Raw genomic sequence first — 23,453 nt, forward strand, 5'->3', positions numbered from 1 at the left:
TATTTTTTATTTTTTTATGTAAATAATGAATATGTATTATGTATGTGTTATAAATAAAACAATTAAAATATATTCATTATTTATTTCTTATAACACAGATCTCATAAACTTAACAATATCAGAGACTAGATACAGTTAATTACATTTTAATACATGATTATTACATTGGCATCTTATAAATTCATATCTTCAAAGCTGGTTACTGTCGGCGTGAAGTGATGTTCCCTGAAAAAAAAAGTAATTAGCAAAAACAAAAAATACGAATATCATAGCTTAATCTAGTTAGGATAGCAAATTAGCTCGCATAGTATTTTGAATTTTCTAGTGTTTGTTTTTACGCGAGTATTATACATTTAGAAATTAAAGACTTTTTAACGGATTTTAACGCGATTTATTCAAGAGACAGAGTCTCCCTGTGACCACGCTCGCTGTAAAATGTTCGAAACGTCGCGTCGGGAAAATAATAAAATAAAAATAAATAAAATAAAATGCCTTTATTGTTGATCTTACTGTAAATTACAAAACTTTTCTAAGTATGTGAAGTCCCATGTCCCCTAGTGGGGTAAGGGGCAGATGCATAATGCATCTGTTACACTGATCGATTTTCTTTAGGGACAAGTAGGTGATCAGCCTTCTGTGTCCTGCCAGACCGAGACATTTTTTTTTCTTAGTCTCCACCGGGAATCGAACCCAGGACCCCTCGGTTCTACGCTCACGCGTCAACCACTGTACTAAGTATGCCTCAGAACTAATTACTACTAACATTTACTAACTAATTATCCATACTAATATTATAAATGCGAAAGTAACTCTGTCTGTCTGTCTGTCTGTTACTCAATCACGCCTAAACTACTGAACCAATTTGCATGAAATTTGGTATGGAGATATTTTGATACCCGAGAAAGGACATAGGCTACTTTTTATTGCAAAATATGTACCACGGGCGAAGCCGGGGCGGATCGCTAGTACTTTATAAACTCAACAATTTAATTAATATTTAAGTGATTTTAGTTCGGCAAACGGTAGTTACCCCTCAACTTGTCTTTCGACAAAGGCCTCTAAAGATCGCCATTCTGTTCTGTCCCTAGCCTTTCGAGTCCACGTTGGACCTGCTGTTTTCCGAATACTATCTTACAACCTTGTAATTTTGTCTTGTAAATTGAACTGTCAGGAAAATAATATAATAAATAAATCGCGTTTAAAATCCGTTAAAAAGTCTTTAATTTCCAAAATAGCTTGCATTATGAATTATGAATTATGAATTATAAACACACAATAGACAAATCACTGGAAAATAAATGTTACCGTTTTTTTTACTGTTAATATATATTTTTACACAATATTAGCAATTGACGAACAGTTCAATGAAAACAGAAGAAGCAAAGTCAAACATGTAATACGTCAATCAGTAAACACGAAGCTGCTTTTTAAAATGTATTATCTATACTAATATTATAAAAGTTGTTTGTTTGTTTGAACGCGCTAATTTCGAGAACTACTGGTCCGATTTGAAAAATTCTTTCGGTGTTAAATAGCCCATTTATCGAGGAAGGTTATAGGCTATATATCATCACGCTACGACCAACAGGAGTGGAGCCACGCGGGTGAAACCGCGCGGAGCAGCTAGTTTGTAATATATGGATTATACACAAATGCCACAATCTATACAAATATTATAAAGAGGAAAGGTTTGTAATTATGTATGTATGGTTTTCACGCATAAACTACTGGACCGATTTTGATGAAATTTGGCACAGACAATCTTTAGACCCTGAGAAAGAACATAGGCTACCTTTTATTGCGAAATATGTACCACGGGCGAAGCCGGGGCGGATCGCTAGTAATAAATATTTAACTATATACTATATTATAAAGGTTATATAGAAAAAGCATCACACAATGAAAACTCATTACATTATTACACAATGACGCCGCTTACAAGTCCTCCATGTTCCTCCTTGGATAGCAACAAACAAATTATTATTATCAAAATTCAAAATAAGTATAATAACATTTAAAATATATTTCATTACAGGTGTTCACATTATTCTCTGTATTTTTTTAAACTTTACCGATTTTGGTGAAATATCATTGTTTTTTCATTGATCAATAACAATGTATCAATTTTAAAATATAACTCAAAGTCAATCTTAAACGAAAACTAAAGTTAAACATAAAAACTATCAATTTAGACATATTTGTCCTCATGATTTACAACATATACATTATACATACACATCAACTGCAATTATCATCTATACATATAATAAATCTGTAGAAGGGTCAATTCTGTACATTGAAAATATTGAAAAAATAAATAGCAGGGGGTGTTACTGGATCGATACCAAACCCAAATATGTGATTAAAAAAATTTTTGTCTGTCTGTCTGTCTGTCTGTCTGTCTGTCTGTCTGTCTGTATGTGAAGGCATCACGTGAAAACTAGCGGTTCGATTTCGATGAAACTTGGTATAATTATACCTTATTATCCTGGGCGTAAAATAGGATACTTTTTATCCTGGAAAAATACGTAGAAAAAAATTAATCTTAATTTTTCAGTTTTATCCATAGACGTTGTTCCGTAGAACCGCGAACACACGTTGCGTATTATTATAGGCCTAGCCGTATTTGGGAATTGTGTCCAATAGATATTTATAAGATGTTATTGTCAGAGGTCTCAAAATGGAGAAATAAACCATCCACGCGAAGACCGACATCCGCGCGGACGGAGTCGCGGGCGGAAGCTAGTCTATACTAATATTATAAAGGCGAAAGTAACTCTGTCTGTCTGTCTGTTACTCAATCACGCCTAAACTACTGAACCAATTTTCATGAAATTTGGTATGGAGATATTTTGATACCCGAGAAAGGACATAGGATACTGTTTATCCCGGGAAAATGACGCAATCCCGGAAATCCCACGAGAACGGGAACTATACGGGTTTTTCTTTGACTGCGTGGGCGAAGCCGCGGGTGGAAACCTAGTCATTTATATATAGCGCTACACGTTTTTGAAGAGAAACTTCTTTAGGCGCGTTGAGAGTAAAATTTCAAGGTCGCGTCATGGCAATACCGTCACGTTATTGAGTAAGGCGACGAATTTGGTATCTTTGAAACTTACCAAAGAAGTTTCACTTCTGCCACGTGTGCCGACACGCTCTTTTTTAACTAAAAAATATAAAAAAATCTCACAATCGAGTCCAAATCTTATGAGCAATAAACTGTTCGCAGTGTCTCAGTGCTAACAAGCTCCGCTGACAAGCCCGCGCTGTGTGCGAGTCGCGGGTTGCGTCCCGGGTGTGACACAACCATTCTAGCACCTGGAATATGATTATTATACCTTATTTTTTATAAAAATTTTCAAATAATAAACCAAAAAGTTCGTCAGATATGTTTGTTTATGCAACTGCAGTTTAATATAGTGACCATTTATTCTTAAGAACAGTCCAACAAAGACAAATAAAAAATATTATTAAACAAAATTTTGAATAAACTAAGTACATAATTTGTAAGAAAATGTTGAAAATATACAATTTTCGTCTATTTTTAATGGCTAAACTAAAACTGTTCCACTAATGTTTAGATTTGGTTGAACAATAGAAAGGAGAATGGCGAAACTGGGCCTAACTGTTACAGAAATCATAATATATTTAAAATTCATTATGTTATTTTTAGTAATTCTTGGTAAAATATTTACTTCTGATTCTATAGGAAAACAAATCTTTGAAAAAAAAGATAATGTGTTCACTACCGGCATTGTTATTTAGGTTTCTATGACTACCGGTCTTATCAAGCAGAGATAGTCAGTGTTGTCAGGAGTAAAAAAGTCGAATATATCAATTAATACGAATGAATGCCTATATTTTATTTTTAATTTTATTGAATTCAAATGCTTTATAAATCAGAAGCAAAACTTAACTTATTTTTAACACATATCTTAATTTATTTAGATCATTCTATAAAATAAAAACATGTTTTACTTAATCAATAATAATTATAACATTTTTATTTAGGTAGCTGGCCATTAATAAAATGTCAAATTATTAATCATAATTGTGTCAGTGATGAGTGATTTGTTTATGTTTGTTGTTTGACATTTGAGTGAAGTTTTAGGCCCTTCTCCCATTACGATACGCATAGGCGATTCAAGTATCCTGCAAGTCTCGGAGACTAGTCGCCGCGGAGTATCTCACATACATTTTTATGTAGGCTCGCACACTACGCTACTGGTATCCTACACGTCCGCGACTAGTATAGCACTACTCACCGTGTCGGTCGCTTTTGCATCGCGTCTCGACTCTCGCGCGTATCTCTTCGTTAGAAAGATAAAAATATCTAATCATCATGTTGTAGTTCTCGTTCAGCTACAAAAACTCTACAATTTATGTTTCTTTCAATATATGGATGAATCCAGTACTTCTTACTCTTACGTTGGCGTCTTATATTTCTATAAAAAAGAAAAACTGCAAGAGCTTCTTCGCAACTGGAATTGCTGATTGCTCGACATAACGACGTAACTGTTGTTGCAATAAATAAATGAATTATTATTATTATAACGTCGGTCCACAAAAACGAGGCACAATAATGATGAATTTAGTCATTTTTCAGTCGCATAATATGCGAGCATCGGGTAGCCAGCAAATATCTAAGTAGGTAGTATTTTACGCGAGTATCGTATTCTAGAAGTATCGTACCTAATGGCAGAAGGGCCTTAGTAATGTTATATTCAAAATTGATCTTAATCAATATCCCAATATCTCTGCTATCCCATAGAAAAGATCTATAATTATTATATTCATAGAGTCTGTATATTTTTATCTATTTAATCACCCATAAATCATCACTGTAACGATCAGGCCCAGAGTCCTATGGGAGTTTGCCATTCTCCTTTGTACTTGTTTTAAACCCGATCTCAACCAGTATTTATCTATCAAAAATGTTTTCTATCCATTTTTAGACCTATGTATCCTGATTCCTGCTTATAGAATGAAGTTAAATTAGAATTGGTACAGTCTGAACTAAAAATGGACAACAAAAATAAAAATACCTGTAAACTGCACTCCTTCCAGCCCTCCTTTCCCACTAACACAGCCAAACCCGCGGGCAACAACGAGTATCGTTTCTCTCTATTACTTATAATACAAGTTGTATCCGGCTCGAAGGACCACACGCCACTGAAAGCGATGCTAGATAGCGCGAATATGTCGCACAGGTATAGCTTTGAAGATTCGTCGTCTGTTCTGGAATAGGATATAATAGATTATGGAATGTTTTGACTTTTTTAATATAGTAAATAAGTAAAAGTGTCTCAAAAAATATTTTGCTAAGATTTAAATTGAAAAACGATATAATAATAGTACTACGGCAACAGTTAAAATAAGAAACATAATACAAACAACATACATAAAAACATACAGAAAGACGTGTTTTCACATGTTTACATAAAAAAAAAAATAAAAAAAAAATTTAACATAACATAATTGATCTTCAAGTGCACAATAGTTTAAGTTTTTATACACTCTTCACAAGTCCCAATTATTAAAACACAAATGACCAATATTATTGAAAAGTTGGTATGTTTGTACTCAATTCTATCTCAGTCTCTCTCAGTATAAAATATCTTAATAATCTAGTTATCCCTATTCCCTACTAATATTATAAATGCGAACGTAACTCTATCTGTTACGCTTTCCCGCTTAAACCTCTCAACCGATTTTGATGAAATTTGGCACAGACAATCTTTAGACCCTGAGAAAGAACATAGGCTACCTTTAATTGCGAAAAAACACCACGCGAGCGAAGCCGCGGGCGAAAGCTAGTATTAGTATAAAATGAATGAACTCACTCATTAAAAGCGACTTGAGTGCGCGCCATCAGCTGCAAGTACCACTCTCTTGTGGAACTGTCATCTTTCGCATCTCGAAGTGCCGGCCACATACAGTGGAGGGAGTATTCTTGTTCACTATATAAAATAATATTAAATTTCTTTTATTAAAAAAGCTAGATTCATGACATTGAGATATACATATGGAGACGACACCGCCTACATCACTTATGTTCCGCTCAACATACGCCATATGGCGTAACTGCACGCTCATTTTTTATTTGTTTTAAAGTGAAACGCATCAAATAAGCCTTCGTGTGTGTTACGATATTGCACAAATAATACAAATAATACGGAAAAGTGCAAAGGAATAACTTTCATCGGTAAGTACCTAACTAGATAATAATTTTTAAATCTTAGTTAGAGCAAAAAATGGCGCACAGATTTTGTTCGTGGTGTCTCCTCCATACGTAGTATTATTATCTCAATGATTCATGATTATAACTTTTACTATTGAGGCGAAAGACGCGTGTTCTAACTCCATCCCGTGGTCGATTTTTTTCTATTTAAAATTTTATATTTTATATTTGAATACTATGAAAATACTGTATATTAAATAAATTATTTACCAATGTATTTATGACTTATATGAATAGTAGGTCTTTTAATAATAAAAGCATGAAATTCTCAACGAAATCTTTTGAAAATTTGTGGTAAATAGTTGTACTAAATGGTCATAGTTACTATGGCATACGAATATGAATGAAAGCATTATGATCAAAATTTTCTCAAAATTTGATCCCGATCAAAAAATGTTTTTTTTTATTGCACATACACTTCACTTGTTCTACTTACCTCTACATTTTTATTTAATTTTTAAATGCATACACTTTAAAAAATAATTTAACAAAAAACTCACACAATCTGGCTGGCATGCACATCCACAGTCTCATTGAGCCACACGAGCGGCGCTCTGCACTCGCCGGCCGCCGCCAGCGCACTGCGCACGGAACACGACTTGCGCAACAAGTCACTGGACACCTCCCACCACCCGCTCGGTGACGTCATACGCTCTAGGTATTTGGTGGAGAGGGATCTGCAGGCTTGCACGTATGGGGGCCATAGCTGGAGGGAAAAAGAGAAAATCAGGTCAGGATTATCGTCAAAGATGCTGCAGTAGGAGATGGTAACCCAGAATTATTTGAAAGACAAGAAAAAGCACCTAAAAGCCTATTTCAAAACGATTGAGGTAGACGAAAAGATAAATAGACCAAATCCAGCATTCAAAGTATCAATGATGAAGAGAAAAGAGTTCAGGACAAAACTGGAATAGACCACGTAAAGTATAGATATTGTGCGTAACAAGTCACTGCGATTAGAACACGACTTGCGTAGAAGATCGCTTGATACCTCCCACCACCCGCTCGGTAACGTCATACGCTCTAGATATTTCGTGGATAGAGATCTACAGGCTTGCACGTATGGAGGCCAAAGCTAGAGGGGAAAAAAGAAAATCAGGTCAGGAATGTCGTCAAAGATGGATAGGACATGGTAGCCCAGAATTATTTTAACAAGAAAAAACCCCCACGTGGTCACACGTTACATACACCTATCTACCGTAGCATTTTGACAACGTGTGACTGCGGTTTTCCAAACGTGAAAATTTATCTCTACATAGTGGAATATTGCATACTTCTGAATAGTATTGTATGACATTATTGTCAATTTACAACGAAGGCGTTTTGGTAAAGTCTACTGTGTCCATTTACTTGCAACTACATTAGCGACTTTGTTCAATTCAGTATTCTGAAACTTTTTCAGCGCCGTTTTTGTCGTAGTTGGGTTTTATTTTTTTACTTTTTATTATAATTCTTATTTTACGAAAGTAAAAGAATTATATTATGAATTCAAAATTGAAAAATAGACGAGAGAATATCCAGACACAAATAATAAGTTAAATAATGATTTTTTTTTTAACAGAGCACGTAAACAATTGAAATTTACATTGTATTTCATATTATAAAACATACAAAAGTAAATTCTACATGACTAACAGACCATTTTACAATTTATTTATTAATAAAAAAACACAAATCAATCGCTCAAACTCACCGGACTATCATCAGCGATCAGCGAGAACTGGGCTTCCAATAATTGACACAACCAGGTCCTATTAGCCTCGTGGATCCTCTCGTTATCCAGGGTCCGGCTGATGCTGGCCAGCTGCTGGGTGAAAAGCTCCCGGTTCCCCAGGGCATGCGCCAGGCTTCTCTCCACCGAGGGTCGGAGGGTGTTTGGGGGCATAGTGCGGCATAAAATGGGTAGGTGCTCGAAGATCAGCATAATGTCTGATTCCTGGAAAATTTAGTGTGGTGTGATATTTTTTGACAAATTTGAGTGAATATAAAATTTGAAACAAATTTTAAAAACGGTAAATAAGATTTTTTTTTAATAGAAAAAAATAACAATTATTTGATAGAATTTTTTTTATATTTTTTACAAATTTAAATTTATAAAAAGCATTTGAATACCATAAAACCAAAATATTAAATTCAAGGTACATAAGTGTACGCTTTATTTTGTCATAATCTTTCAAATATTTATGTTGCTTTTAATATGTTTGATGTTACATAATTAAAATGCCCTTAAAAGTTACGATAATGAAACTTTTGTAATAAAGACGAATTTACATTACTACTGAAACTAAAATTCATAAAGCATTAATACACACAGAACAGAAAACTGCACAAAACTTACATTTCATAGTGTTAACTAATGTTTTTAAAATAAAAAAAATACAAATAAATAACCAAAATATTCTCACCTCCGTAACCCCCGGTTCGATTCCAACCAAAAAATTATCGACCATTCGTCTTGCAGAGGGTGCTGTGAGCGCTTGCCTCGCAGCCAGCTGGATGCTGTTCATCCTCCAGGGGGTTCCGCGGTGGAACACCTCGTGGAGGAAGCTCAGGTCCATGGGGGGAAGTGGCCGAGGGTACTCCGCAGATAGGGTACTGAATATAGCCAGGAGGATTGGCTCTTGGATGTCGTAGGTTGGTGAAGTAATCTGTTTTAAAGTTATTTAAACTAAAAAAAAAATAGCTAAACACAACATTTATATAAAACAAGCTTACAAAACGTAACATTTTTTGAATAAACCTATGATATGTCCTTTCTCAGGTTTCAAATTATGTGTGTATCATGTGTATCAAATTTCATCATAATCGGTTCAGTGATTTAGGCGTGACGACTAACGAAGAGACAGACAAGGTTACTTCCACATTTATAATATTAGTAGGTATTGCATAACAATCACGTTTTGAAAATAATCAACCACTATTATCAATATAGGTAAAGGTATAATCATGTATACAACGTGTATACAACACTCTTAGTTTTTGCGTGACATGTACCGATCTTTATATAAAACTAGCTGCGCCCCGTGGTTTCACCCGCGTGACTCCGCTCCTGTTGGTCTAAGCGTGATAAGATTTTATTGCCTATAGTCTTCCTCGATAGATGGACTATCTAACACCGAAAGAATTTTTCAAATCGGACGAGTAGTTCCTGAGATTAGCGCGTTCAAACAAACAATCTCTGCATGAGTTATTTATACAAGTAAAATAAACCAATTTAAAAATATAGGGCATTCACAGAACAGTAAGAACATAATAGAAGTGCGATGTGGGCGTGGCCCACGTGTCACTAGTAAGGTAAGATCACCTAACTCGCTCTCAGTTGTGCGCAGAAAAATATTCGAGTCGGTTGTCAACTGTCAAACCTTATTTCCATATTTATTCATTATTTAGAGTGTGTTGTTCGGTATTAGAGTGAAAAAATGATAGCAGACGAAATAATATCAGCAATCGAGGCATTTCATACCATCGGTAAGTCTTATTTTAATTTATTTTAAATATATTTTATGTTACAACTTCGCTTGTCGTAATTTGTCAAAAATTTATAAAAATATTAAGTCAAAATGAACCTTAATCCATAAGAAATAAGTACTAATATAGATTGAACAGCAAACAAGACTTTCTGGAATATTATTGAAATAAACAAACGAATGTCGGATTAGTGATGCATGTGGCGCATATCGACAGTATCGATACTTTAGAAAAGACAAACATTTTAAATATTAAATTTTATTCTATTTTTCCTTAGCTTTCATTTGTCCTATTTATTTATAGATTTTCGAAAGAGCCTAATTTAAAAGAGAAATGGATAATAAATGCAACGTGACGAGTTAACTGGATGCCGAACAGCAATAAGCAGTCTAACAAAGGCCACCGATACATCAAACCTACGGCAGTTCCAAGATTTAAAATAATGCATATTTTCTGTTTGTTTTGTAAATATAGATTTATACTATTCTATTCCGTTTTTTATTTAAATATAATAATATGAAAAGACGTACTTAGTAGTAATAAACATACTCCAAAATGTGACACATTATCCTATACTCATATAATAGAAAGAAAAAAAAATGCACAAAAATATATTTATTTGTGAATTATCGATAACAAGGCTGACATCCCTTAGAGCATAGCATCAGGTTAATGTCAAGTTAATGTCATTAATTTAGAGTGACACAAATTTCAACCTTATCTTTATGTGTAGAGGTTCAAAGTTATATGTATTGAAAACCAACGCCATCTGTTGTGGAATAGCTGAATGTTTTCGAATTTGGAATTTCTGAGCAAAAAGAAACAAAACAGCTAATATACCTAGGGATGTTATACTAAAATAAACCGTAACTTGGTTCGTTAGGGTACATATTGAAATGCTGAATTTATAACCTAAGTCAGTTTTTACTCAAATTAAGCTGTCCAATCAAAGGCATAGTTTACTTGTAGTGTACTGTATAACTATCGGTTTAAATGTGTGGGTTTGGCGACACTGGTTTTCATACTAATGATTGTATACGTAGTATATTATTATTAGTCTGTGCTAATGATGACATTATAGCACTTCTATTATGTTCTTACTGTTCTGTGAGGGCATTAAAGTACACACAGTACATAGCTTTATTTACCATCACTAGATGGCGCTGGTTGTATTTTAAATCGCACTATTGTTATGTTTTTCGCAATACGTAAGTAGTTCCTAACAAGCTGCGCTTGTTATCAATTATGACATTATTATTTTCCAATTTTTGATGCCCTACTGTATGTAGGGTTTTTAAAGGATCACCGATCAATCATGAATCACCAACATAAAAATTAAATCTTCTTATATATAAAAATGAATCGCAAAATGTGTTGGTAAGCGCATATCTCGAGAACGGCTGAACCGATTTCGCTAATTCTTTTTTTATAATATTCCTTGAAGTATGAGGATGGTTCTTATGGAGAGAAAATGTTAACACGTACCACGGGCGAAGCCGGGGCGGACCGCTAGTTAAATAATAAATACATAAAAATTACATTAATTAAAATATAATAAATCAAACTATATAAAACTTATTCAAATAAGAACAAGACGCTATCTATCACGACATATACACACATACATAATAACAACTAGCTATCTGCGCGCGGCTTCGCCCGCTAAATTGTAGAAAATTAATTAACAAATTATATACTAAAACCTTCATCAAGAACCACTATCTATTAAAAAAAAACACTTAATAATATGCGACTTTTGTATGCTTAATTGCTTAGATCTTTAAAACGACACAATGGAATTCAATTTTTTTTAATATGTAGTTAGAAAGATTCAAAAGGCCGTTTATACATATATATACAAGCATTCCACCTGCGTCTTCACCCGCTTTGTTTAAAATATAATAAATTATATACCTTCATCTTGGATCTCTCTTTTAAAAATAACCACATCAAAATCCGTTGCGTAGTTTTAACGATTTAAGCGATCGGGAACTATGCGGGTTTTTCTTTGCAAACGCGGGCGAAGTTGCGGGCGTTCTAGTTAAAAAAAAAACAATCTCACCCTATGATATATTAAAAGGCTAGATACGTTACCCGCTCTCTATTTTGGCAAGAAAAAACTCAGGTAAGTGCCCGAGTTTCACTTAGTCACGCACCATTCAGCGTCGTGGCTGGACGTTCTTTTTGTATTTTAATCGGCAGTTGTTATTACGAAGTACATGAGTGAGACATGTATTATGTCTCGTGCGTGAGAGTGAAAGAGAGAACAACTGTATTGGTGATAATGCGTTAGTAAGTAGGTATGTATTAATTACGCTGTTTTTTAGTGCAATGATGTTGGCGTATGCCGCGTCTACTAGTATAATAGGTCATTGATCTCACCTGTTTCCTAAAGCAATCAAGCATGCCCCTAACCACGCTGTGCGGGGGCAAGTGCCCCAAGCTCTGCGGCTCCCTGCCCTCTATATTGTACACCCCACTGCGGTATGTGCGAACTTCACGCTCTATGAGTTTGCCCACTAAATATTGCACCCCCGGGAGGGCAGCTTGATTCGTGTTTTTGAACACTTCTGGCCAGATCTCACCTGGAAATAAATAATTAATAAATGAATATACAAACATGTCTACACTAATATTATAAAGAGGAAAACTTTGTTTGTTTGTTTGATTGTAATGAATAGGCTCATAAACTACTGGACCGATTTTAAAAATTCTTTCACCATTCGAAAGCTACATTATCCACGAGTAATATAGGCTATATTATATTATCACGCTAAGACCAACAGGAGCGGAGCGCGGGTGAAACCGCGCGGCACAGCTAGTATTAGATAAATATCTCTTTCGTCTTTGGGATATATCGGGTAAGAAAAACAATTAAAGATATGGGTTTTCGACGTTTTTATCGATCAACTATCGAGTTGACAGTGTGCGCGCGATATATGTATTTATGAGACACAACAAAATAATTGTTCAACTAAAAGATGTAGGTATGCGCTAGCCCTTAAAAATAGCAAGATACAAATGATAAATAAACAGTATTTTTCTTGTCTTGTACAAAAATTTACATTTAAATGTGTCTGTAGTTGCACACCCATCAATATTTATACTTACACGGGATATAATCCAAGACATCTTCTGGTTTTCTTATAGCATCTACGGGTGTTTTACAATACGCAGGTGGCAGTTTCACTGTTCGTCTGTATATCTGAAAAATTGTATAGAATATATTTTTTGAGGCTTACATAATTTTTAATGTTAAAATAATTTTAATAACTCAGCCCCCGGAATCACAGACACAATAGAAAATCTATTGTGTTTTTTCCAAGTACCGGAATGGCGGAAAAATATGATATTTTTTTTTTTAATTATATGTTTTGATCAATTTTACCAATTTTCAGCCGATTGGAGAGAGTTTGTATTTTTTAATATCTTATGTGAACGCGCACTATTGGTTAAGAAAACGAAATGATGCCAATAGTTTTGCCATTTGTCTAGGATTACATAACAAACATAGATGCCTATACTAATATTATATAGCTGAAGAGTTTGTTTGTTTGTTTGAACGCGCTAATCTCGGGAACTACTGGTCCAATTTGAAAAATTATTTCAGTGTTAGATAGTCCATTTATCGAGGAAGGCGTATATATCATCGAAGCGAAGGAGGTATATATCATCACGCTAAGACCAACAGGAGCGGAGCAATGCGGGTGAAACCGCGGAGCACAGCTAGTTGTCTTCAACCATAACTGTCTATGACTATAATGATTATAACCATACCTCAGGCACATCCTTCAGCTTATAATCCTCGATCTTATAGTTAGCTAGGGCTTCGCAAGCGGCCTCCACCACGGGGGGCGAAGCCTCCGCGACCATTGCCCACAAACGGCGAGCCGCGTCGGCGATGAGCGCGTCGTACGCGGGAGTTGATACTCGGAGCCCGGGGACTTCGCCCAGCAACTTGCACAGGCTGGAAGAACAAATGGTGGAATATAATTAACAAATCCATACTAATATTATAAATGCGAAAGTAACTCTGTCTGTCAGCTGTCTGTCTGTTAATCAATCACGCCTACACTACTGAACCAATTTTCATGAAAATTAGTATGGAGATATTTTGATACCCGAGAAAGGACATAGGCTACTTTTTATACCGGGAAAATAACGCAATCCCGGAAATCCCACGGGAACGGGTTTTTCTTTGACTGCGCGGGCGAAGCCGCGGGGCGGAAACCTAGTGTTAGAATAATTTGAAATGCAAAAGAAAATACACATTGTCAAGTAGGAACAAGCACTTAATAAATAATTCATAATACGACGGTATTTGAGTTCTTTTGCGAATTTAAATTATATGCGATTCAAGTAGCTTTTCATTCTTGTCATAATACTTAAAATCTCTATGTATTATAATTTGGTTACCGAATTGACTTAAATGGAATATTTCTTATTTTTTATTATTTCAAACATTTTATTGTACAGCCAATTTAACAAACCCTTGTAACAATAAAACAACAATATCATGACTTTTGCGCCATAGAATATACAATGCCTACCAACCAAACAATTATTAATAAAAAAAACGACGTGTGTCACTCGGGGACTGCTGCGGTAAAGCTATTGCATGCTATACCTTCAAGCCACACCTCCGCCCGTCGGAGTGGGGAGCGTGAGGTTTTTTCGTTACGGAATTTCACGATTCGGTCCCCGCGCTCAAGGCCCGCGATAGAAGGAATGCAATATCTTGAAAAACAACACTAAAAATAGCTCCAAACTTACCTAGCTTGCACAGCGGGTCTATTATCCCTGCCCAGTCTCGGCTCCAGGGCCTTCCAGGTCCCCGGCGGGGCCACCGCGTTGCCCCTCCACAGGGCCCCGAGGGCCTCTAGCGCGAGACACGTGGCCGTGGCCCCCGCTTTGTCCGTACATCGGTTGAGTAGGGACGATATTACTGATACTAGTTCTAGACCGTGGGTTGACGCTCTGAAATGAAAAGTTTTTTGTACATTAAAATGTGCATTAACAAAATGAACAAGTAGTTTTAAAAATGCAACACATATTCATTCGTTTTAATTGAAAAGAATATAAATAATTAGACAACTTATAGTGTGCAAGTCATAGAATAACTTAATTAATTACATTTTTTGTACCAAAACCATTTTTTATTATCTGTGTGTTGATCTATTCCGACTCATTACTGAATTTGACATTTTAGCACTTAAAATTATTGCAAACATGCCTTGCCTTCCAAGCCAGAAGTCGTGGGTTCGATTCCCACCCGGGCAAATATTTGTGTGATGAACATAGATGTTTGCTCTGTGTCTGGGTGTTGAATATCTATATAAGTATTTATTTAAAATTATATATGTATGTTTATCAGCCATCTGGTTACCATAACACAAGCGAAAGCTTAGTATGGGATCAGATCATGCCGTATGTGAAAAATTGTCCTGAAAATATTTATTTATTATTATTTATTAATATATATAAATCTCGTGTCACAATGTTTGTCCTCAATGGACTCCTAAACCACTTAACCGATTATAATAAAATTCGCACACCATGTGCAGTTCGATCCAACTTGAGAGATAGGATAGTTTAAATCACAAATCGTTTTAGAGAAAGCGGGCGAAGCCGTGGGCGGTAAGCTAGTTTATTAATGTATTTTTATGGCTAAGAGCCTACATATAATTATGTGTGAAACGTTACCTCGCATCACAAATCCGTTTAACAGCGACAGCTTTAGCCACGTCCACCTCCCACTTGAGGTCATCTGGTCCTATTGAAGTGTCAACTAGACACTCTTGTAGGTATGGGAAACAACGCACCTGAAACAAAAAATTGAAAAAATTGAAAACATTATAATGTAAAACATCCAAAATAATCTACCGAAAAAATGTACTGTTCGTTCAAAAAATAACATTAAAATATATAAGTTACGTTTTTTAGTTTAAGTTATTAAAATATTAAAATTAACGCGTTCTATTCAATTTTAGTGAGTTCATTAGTGTATCATCATCTTTGATACCCAAATTAAATATGTAAGAAAATTATATACTATTTTATTAATCAACTATAATTAATAAATTGTTATGTGTAAGTTCTACACACACATCATTGTAGGCTTTTTAAAATTTTTATTATACATACAACTTTAAACACTAAACAAATTACAAAATACAACATCTACCACAAAAAAAGACGTGTGTCACTCGGGGACTGGTCGGTTTTTTCGTTACGGAATTTCTCGATTCGGTCCCCGCGCTCAAGGCCCGCGATAGAAGCTATGCTCACATTATATAACTCATTACAGAAAAAAAATAAAAAATACCTGAGTTTCAGCCAAACTGGTGTACAACATGACAAGAAGGGATGTAGGCACTCCTTTGTTGGCTTTCAATTTATTTAGCACGGAAACTAAAGTTGGTACATTTTCCTGAAATCGCAAACATGATAAAACTAATTTTAATGAAAATAAAAACAAGTAAAAAAAGTAAAACACAAGTTTTTTAGTATTTTATGCTTTTGAACACTATGTTAGATTTCGCAATTGTTAGTTTAAAAAAAGAGTGTGTGTACTTAATACTTATGTACACGCGTTAGAAGTTATACTTCTCTGGCGTATGGAAAAAATTACTAGAATATACAACTTGAACATAGTTATCAATTTTCATACCACCTAGAACTAACTTCATGCTGTTAAATTTAGGTGTCGGTGTGCGCGCGCATCGTAAAAATTCACTCTCATCATTTTTCTCCATCGCGCCAAAAGTATAACTTCAATAAAAAAAATTAACATACATATAAATTCTTGCTTATTACACGTTTTTAAGAAACTCAAATATTTGTGTATTTTTTTTAATAATAATTATAATGTCTAAATTATTGAAACATTTTTTTTTAATGTTTGTTAATTTTAATTTTTATACAGATATTTTTATTTATCATATATCAATTCAATCAAGTTAGAATACCGCCTTGTGATTGCTTTGATTTTCTATTCTTTAAAAGTTATCAGTTATCATTACTTATATTTATTACTAACCTTAGTAGCAGCCATCAACGGCAGCCCCTTCAAGCACTCCAGCCTAACATTAGGCCGTTCTTCATTAGCAATCTTATACACTAACATTGGTAACACTGTCACTGAGACTTCCTTTTTAACCCCCACCACTGCGATAATACACCTTAAAGCTTCAATAATAAGGTCCTCTTCCGCACGTCTATCAAAACATAACCCGACCAAAAACGGGAGTAACTCCACTCTCAAACTGTCACTTTGTGTCAAATTTTTTAACCAGTCTCTCAACTTGGTTGGATTATCTCTAACCCGTTCAAATGTATCTAGTAATTTATAATATGCGTATAACCGTCCGTCTGTATGCACTAAATTCTGGAACATTGTATTCTGTTTCAAGTTTGCTGTGTACAGAGAAGTTTTTGGATTGCTATTTTGATGGATATCTAGTATTTTGGCAGCTACACTTAGAGCGTCGTTTGTCAAATATGATGGTAGATGGAGCCACTGTAGCGAGAAACCGACGAAGGAGTTCAGGCCGAGTACTGAGTAGTCACATTTGCTTATTATGTTGAGGCCTGGAAGAAGATTTCGTTTAGTTTTTTTTTCGGTTTTTCAATTACTTCTAGTTCTAGCAGTTTTAAGAATACACATACTTATTTTATTTTTCACAGTTATTCATTTAATAAGTAATTATTATTAAGATTACAATTTTTTATTTCTAGAGCATGCCAATGGTGTTTTCTTTTACCTATTGCCATTTGCCATAGTAATAATATTAACTCTATTAAAAAAATGTAATTCCATTGATTTTTTTTACATTTTAAATAATACATTGATGTAAAACTTGAAAAACTGTAAAACGATATGACCTTTACTATAATATTATAAACAAAGACCCACAAATTTCTCACAAAACTAACCTCACACAAAAAATTACAAAAAACACAAAAAACTCACACAAATTGAACAGCTCGTGCAGATATCTCGCGGCCGTGTGCGTGAGGTTATCGGCCAATAGCAACAGAGCCAGCCCGGATACGGTGCGCATCTCCGGCGTGTCCAGGGAGAGACAACGCTCGATCAGACTGTAGCATGGACGCGGATCGCGACTGGAATTAAAAAATGGGATATTTTTTAATAATATTTAATTATTTTCTCTTGAATTATATAAAATTATCGGATAACAACTGGTAAATAAAAACAAATAACAAATAAGTGTAGCATAGTGAATAGCAAGTAATGTTATTGAAAAGATAGGTATTTGCCTTACGTGCTATGCATGTTTTCCATTTCTTTTAATATTATGTATTGTAATTTGTAATGGTACATAAAATTGTTAAATAAATAAATAAATATTTTTTTTCGTAAATTTATTCGAAAACTAAATCTGTACTATATTGAAATTCTTATAGCAATTGTTCGAAAATATAATATGCTTGTAAGCTTTGTTCATTTTTTATTTTTTTATTCTCCATCAGTTGACGTCCATTGACGTTCAACTTCCGTCTGCTTTATAGTAATTATAAAGCAGACGGAAGTTGAACTCAGAACAGTAAATTTAATTAATATAAATAAAAATTCAAGATCAACCATCAGTTACCCATGCCTCAACAATTCCCCGCATACCCTTGCCAGCATGGGCACCAAGGCCACCACAGCCTCGCTCCTCTGCTGATATATCGCCGATTCAGTCACAGCAGAGTATGCTGCGAACGCACTGTCTATCAGCTTTGGGTTGCATATCTGGAAAAATGGAAAATATATTGATGTGCATATTTTATAGTCAAAAAAATAAATAAATAATTGTGAATTGACTTATGGATTTTACAAATTTTACGGCCGATTGACATTCTCTTGTGACCATGCTCACTGTAAAATGTCCAAGACATCAGATTAATAATAAGTGCAGTCATGGGCAGGCTGCGGCTGGTGTCCCACAGCACATTAAAATTCTCTCAAGGGCCTCTGCGTGTTGGACCTGTATCCTCACGTAAGCCTTCCCAAAGGACTGGGTATCCTTATGGCGATACCCGTGTATTATGAAGAGAGACATAATAATCAATAAATCAAGTTTAGTATCTGTTAGTCTTTCATTAACCGACTTCAAAAAAAAGGAGCAGGTTATCAATTCCAGTATATATATATATTTTTTTTTTTAATATGCATACCTGTTGACAACTAATACAGGCCAGCAGCAATGAAGACTGAGCGTCAGATTGTGGCAGACTGAGCAGCAGCTGCCAGGCCCTGGAGATACCTCTACTGCGTTGAGGGTTACACGTCATCCAGAGGAACACTGGACGGAGTAGCTCGAGGCTGTTTGACGATACTCTGGCGAAAATAGCAGAATTTATGCAGTGAACATTTTTTTTTCCTGTAGTCAGGTTCAGGTTCATCAAATTTTAAACCATATTTCTGTTGTAATTGACTAAATTTTTTTTTCCTCATGTACATACAGTGGCGGTACGTTCATACAAGCCGAAAAGCCCGGCTTGCCTAAGGAATTCGCTACGAGACAGGAAAATACCCAAATTCACTTTTGAATATTCGCGCGCAACGAGCAATTCAAAATTTGCTCCGAAATTCAATGAAAACTCACCAACAAACAATGTCGAATTCGAGTCAAACTTTTTAATTTCATCCTTCTTGTTATCTAAATAAAGTCGTACTTTGTATAAACAGTGCGGTGTCCTTCTTGAGTGACATATAGTTCTCTCGCTTGCACTCGTGGGCTTTTACCGGGCTTTGCGCTTATCTCTTCTAACGTATGAAATTTCGTTGAAGTAGCTACATACCTATCTATAGAATTCTATAGCAATTTATATGGCCAACAAAGCCGGGCTTTAACAGTGTGAAGATAGTTACGATTGCGCGTCGTGCGAACGAACGTCGTGAATATTATTGTTAGTATGGTTTAGCGCGTGATTATACCGGTGTAATTTAGGTTAAGTTTTTCGAATTTTGTGATAAAATTAGTGTCGCGACACAGATTGTATTGTAAATTGTGATGGTTTGCTTTGTGCTCAGCGGGGAAGGTAAAATCATTAAACTTTACTGTAAAACAACGATTAATTTCTTCATCAAAACCAACTCCCGATTTGTGCAGTAAGTAACATAAACCAAATTTTAATTGTATTGTTTACGAATTAATCGATTTCATGAATGAGAATTGGTTAGAAGAAGCCTTCTGATGAAACTTGCACATATTTTGGTATTTACGATTCTTGCTAGTTGTTCTTCCACGGAGCGTGCTTTCTCAGCGTTAAATCGAATTCATAGGTAGGTAGGTACGTATTTAAGAAATACACAACGCCAAGAACGCCTTTCTGAATTAACAATGACTGTCATTGAGAAAGAGCTGTTAATTGAATTAAAACAATCACCTAAGTAGGTACCTACTTCTATTCTGATGTTATAAAATATTTCCTTCAGAAAGATCGGCGTTTTGAATTAGAATATAGGTAAATGATCTGTACAATTTTATAATATAATGTCATACAGTTTTATATAATTTATAGATATAGATTTTAATATGATTGTAATGGTAAACGTTTGACTCAACTGTTTGCGGGCGCGTGTGAAGATTTAGAAGATTTGATTCGGTATGTTCACATTTTTTATAAGTTTTATAACGAACATAGGTACCTACTTAGTAACACAGTGTATACCTAATTCAAGAAAAGGGTACCCAGCAAACACTTCGAAAAATTTGGGCTTGCCCAGTCCTTACACCCTAGGCACGCCACTGTGTACATACAACTTAAAATTATAACAGAAATTTCAAGTCTATGGAACACATCAGACATTTATTTGTTTATTTGGTCGATAGATCCAATTTAGTGATTTTTCTTTTCTTTTGTCTTATATAAAATGGATACATGTAGTAATATTTAACTAACTCAATTTTGATCAAGCTGTCACTATATTATACTTACAAATATTCATGGTTAGTGCACAAGGCGTGCATCTGGGCCAAAACGTCATCTTCCATATCCCTATTTCTCTCAAGAACGGTAATAAATGGATGATGAGGTGATCTCAATGAGAACTGGCATTTATAAGGCTGTCCTGGGACTAGCCGCGACTTTAAGTCCAAAATTAGGAGACCTGCCATTGTTGATATTATAGCAGAGAAGTTACTGTAAAAAAGTATAAATTTTACTTTACACAACAGTTTTTTTTTTATTTTTTTTATTAATTGACATCTGCGATCAGTCAACGGACTATGAGCAGATATTTGGACAGAATAATTTGGCGATTTGAGAACTAGAACCAGTGCCCTAATTCCCCTTTCTAATGTAGCTCAAGGGGAATTAGGGCACTGGTTCTAGTTCTCAACACAACTGGTACACAACAGTTAGTAACTTTATTTTATTTATTACTGTAACTGGCTGTTATTATATTATATGCATATGATGATTCGAACGCACTTTTAAAAATGTAGTTGCAGAATATCAGAGAAAAAAGAAACACTTACTGGGCCGTGGGCAGAAGAGACACAACAGTCGACATTGTATGCCCGATTTCTAGAACATTGAGTTCAACCAGCGCCAGTAGACCTTGGCATGCCGTCAGGCTCACGACGGGCTCTGGTGAGGAACATTTCTCTCTCAAAAATTTCAATTCTTCATTCTCCAAAACAAACTTTTGCCCCTCGCCCGGCTTATATTTCGATTTTATTGTAGATATCAATTTATCAATAGCATTAACTATCAATACACTCGTGTTGGTTTTCAGCTTGTATTCTATTTCATCCATTTTCATATACCTATTTAGAGATTTTTAAATTAAAAAATTTGCGATTTGTATCGAAATGATTAAATTTTTGTTGAAGATGTTGGCACTTGAAGTTGAAATTTGAATCTTGACAGATTCCTTTGATACAACACCAGTGTGTACCCACAGATAACATCTAATTCTGTGCTATGGTTTCATCCTGTTTCATCATTGTGCAATAGTAACTAATACTTAATCTGTGGTGAAGACAAAATATTACTTGCTCTGTGAAGACAAATCACTCTGACTAATATATAGTTATCTGTGACAAATCACAAAACTGTCAGTTTTGAAGGAAATATGTTTGATTGTTAAAATAAAAACAATTGTAAATATCAGGTATATTTTATAATAGTAATTTGGCATTATATTATTGCAAAAATGGCTACACCACCCCGTGAAACAATCCAGAAGCAAATTCAACAAGACTGGGCTAACAGAGAGTATATTGAAGTGATAACGGGAAGTATCAAGAAAATAACAGACTTCCTGAATTCCTTTGGTAAGTTGGTCAGACAAAAATTATTTTTTACTATTTACTGAGTTCAGTTGAACCTACGGTAGGTACATAAAATACATAGAATATTAAATGCTTGTTAAAGAATTAAGTGTGTGACTCACAAGTCACAACCAACTCCTTTTTTATTTAATTTAAAAATTATTTACATTAAAAGTCCAGATCCCTTTGTAAATGAGTATCTTACAACTCGATTATCTCGAAAACTATTAACCTTAGAGAAAAAATACAAAGAATAAAAAGGGTTTATTTTAGGCTATATTTGCAAAAAAAAAAAAATAACTTTTACATAGCGCCCCCAAGGGTACACCCTGACCCCAGTTTCAATACATACAAGTCGATAAGTAACAATACAAAGTATAATATATAAAATTATGTGTTTTGTCTTCAATATTAATTTATCCTTTCTAATTTTATGATTAACATTAAATAAAAATTATTACAGATATGTCGTGCCGATCTCGTCTTGCCACTTTGAATGAGAAACTCACATCTCTTGAGAGGAAGATTGACTATTTAGAGGCGTGTGTGAGTATCTCATATATTTAATATCATAATAGTTTTTCAGAAAGATGTTGAAAATTGCAAGTTGCAAAAGGAAAACCTAAGTTATAATTTGTGAGAAAAGGGGATATACCCATACTACGTGATGAATTAAGGGGGGAGGGAGATCTTTAAAATACTACAATTAGTCACAAGAGTGAGTGGGATGGCTTATATTTTTAATATGTAGCTTAGTAGATCTTGCCAAGAGAAATTTCTGTCTTTTGCAATAAATGGTGTATTAACAAACACAAATTTGACTATAATTATTTTCTTTTGTTACACTTTCTATCGGTGAAATGATTGAAAATCATACTTGTCATTACTATATAAAAACTTGAAGGGGGTCACATAGTACGGGTATGTTCCCTAACAGCAGGCAACACAGACAAATGCCCTATTAATATTGCAATTATTACGTTATAACTTATAATATATCTTATACTATTAAACTTTACATTTTTATTGACAACCAAAGTTTAAAATATTATATATCCTGTTTCTTTTCAGGTAACAAAAGGGGAGACTTTAACATAAGTTTTAAAACATTTATGTACAAGGTAGACTATTTATTTCTTAATATACATAATAATTAAGACCTATTTGTCTTCATTAAGATTATTGATCATGTATCAGAATTATTTCTCTAATACATATATGTATTGAATTGAACAGAATTTACCTGTTAAAATTCATAGAGAAATAAAAGACATATAAAATACATCTTTATTAAGCTGATTCAAAATTTAGTATTGCTTGTTTGCTACTCATTTTGAAATGTTAGCAAAATAATGATAAATATGGCAACATATGCATAAATGATAAAAAATACACTTGTATTTCTTATTTACTCTTTTGGTCTGCAATTGTTTTTTATTGTATGTAACGTGTTT

At 34.4% G+C, this 23,453-nt stretch overlaps 2 protein-coding genes across 2 annotated transcripts; one reads left to right on the forward strand and one right to left on the reverse strand.

Moving 5' to 3' along the window:
- Positions 1-67: 67 nt before the first annotated feature.
- Positions 68-21,517, reverse strand: LOC123699087 (focadhesin). The gene is made up of 19 exons (XM_045645955.1): positions 21,202-21,517; positions 20,660-20,863; positions 18,893-19,055; positions 18,325-18,467; positions 17,682-17,833; positions 16,749-17,299; positions 16,035-16,139; positions 15,413-15,531; positions 14,483-14,686; positions 13,487-13,676; positions 12,821-12,914; positions 12,092-12,294; positions 8,647-8,889; positions 7,935-8,177; positions 6,742-6,947; positions 5,844-5,960; positions 5,046-5,238; positions 3,191-3,318; positions 68-225 (listed from the first exon to the last, which is right to left on the reverse strand). Exons 1-19 carry the CDS (start codon positions 21,486-21,488, stop codon positions 174-176), a joined length of 3,597 nt encoding a protein of 1,198 aa, XP_045501911.1. The 5' UTR covers positions 21,489-21,517; the 3' UTR covers positions 68-173.
- A 317-nt stretch (positions 21,518-21,834) lies between these two features.
- On the forward strand, positions 21,835-23,223 carry LOC123699089 (probable protein BRICK1-B). The gene is made up of 3 exons (XM_045645956.1): positions 21,835-22,002; positions 22,463-22,545; positions 23,071-23,223. Exons 1-3 carry the CDS (start codon positions 21,882-21,884, stop codon positions 23,095-23,097), a joined length of 231 nt encoding a protein of 76 aa, XP_045501912.1. The 5' UTR covers positions 21,835-21,881; the 3' UTR covers positions 23,098-23,223.
- The last annotated feature ends 230 nt before the right edge of the window (positions 23,224-23,453 follow it).

Source organism: Colias croceus, chromosome 17 (assembly GCF_905220415.1).
Source record: "Colias croceus chromosome 17, ilColCroc2.1".
In the NCBI taxonomy this organism is placed as follows: Eukaryota; Metazoa; Arthropoda; class Insecta; order Lepidoptera; family Pieridae; genus Colias; species Colias croceus.

What these genes read in the sequence shown, in the direction of transcription:
- LOC123699087 (XM_045645955.1), bottom strand. Translation starts at nt 21,488, where the DNA reads ATGAAAATGGATGAAATAGAATACAAGCTGAAAACCAACACGAGTGTA. An exon ending in TCTCTTCTGCCCACGGCCCA is followed by an intron (nt 20,864 to 21,201) that starts GTAAGTGTTTCT and finishes ACTTTTTTACAG; the next exon opens with TAACTTCTCTGCTATAATAT. An exon ending in TCGAACCGGGGGTTACGGAG is followed by an intron (nt 8,178 to 8,646) that starts GTGAGAATATTT and finishes TAAATTTTCCAG; the next exon opens with GAATCAGACATTATGCTGAT.
- LOC123699089 (XM_045645956.1), top strand. Translation starts at nt 21,882, where the DNA reads ATGGCTACACCACCCCGTGAAACAATCCAGAAGCAAATTCAACAAGAC. An exon ending in AGACTTCCTGAATTCCTTTG is followed by an intron (nt 22,003 to 22,462) that starts GTAAGTTGGTCA and finishes AAATTATTACAG; the next exon opens with ATATGTCGTGCCGATCTCGT. An exon ending in TTGACTATTTAGAGGCGTGT is followed by an intron (nt 22,546 to 23,070) that starts GTGAGTATCTCA and finishes GTTTCTTTTCAG; the next exon opens with GTAACAAAAGGGGAGACTTT.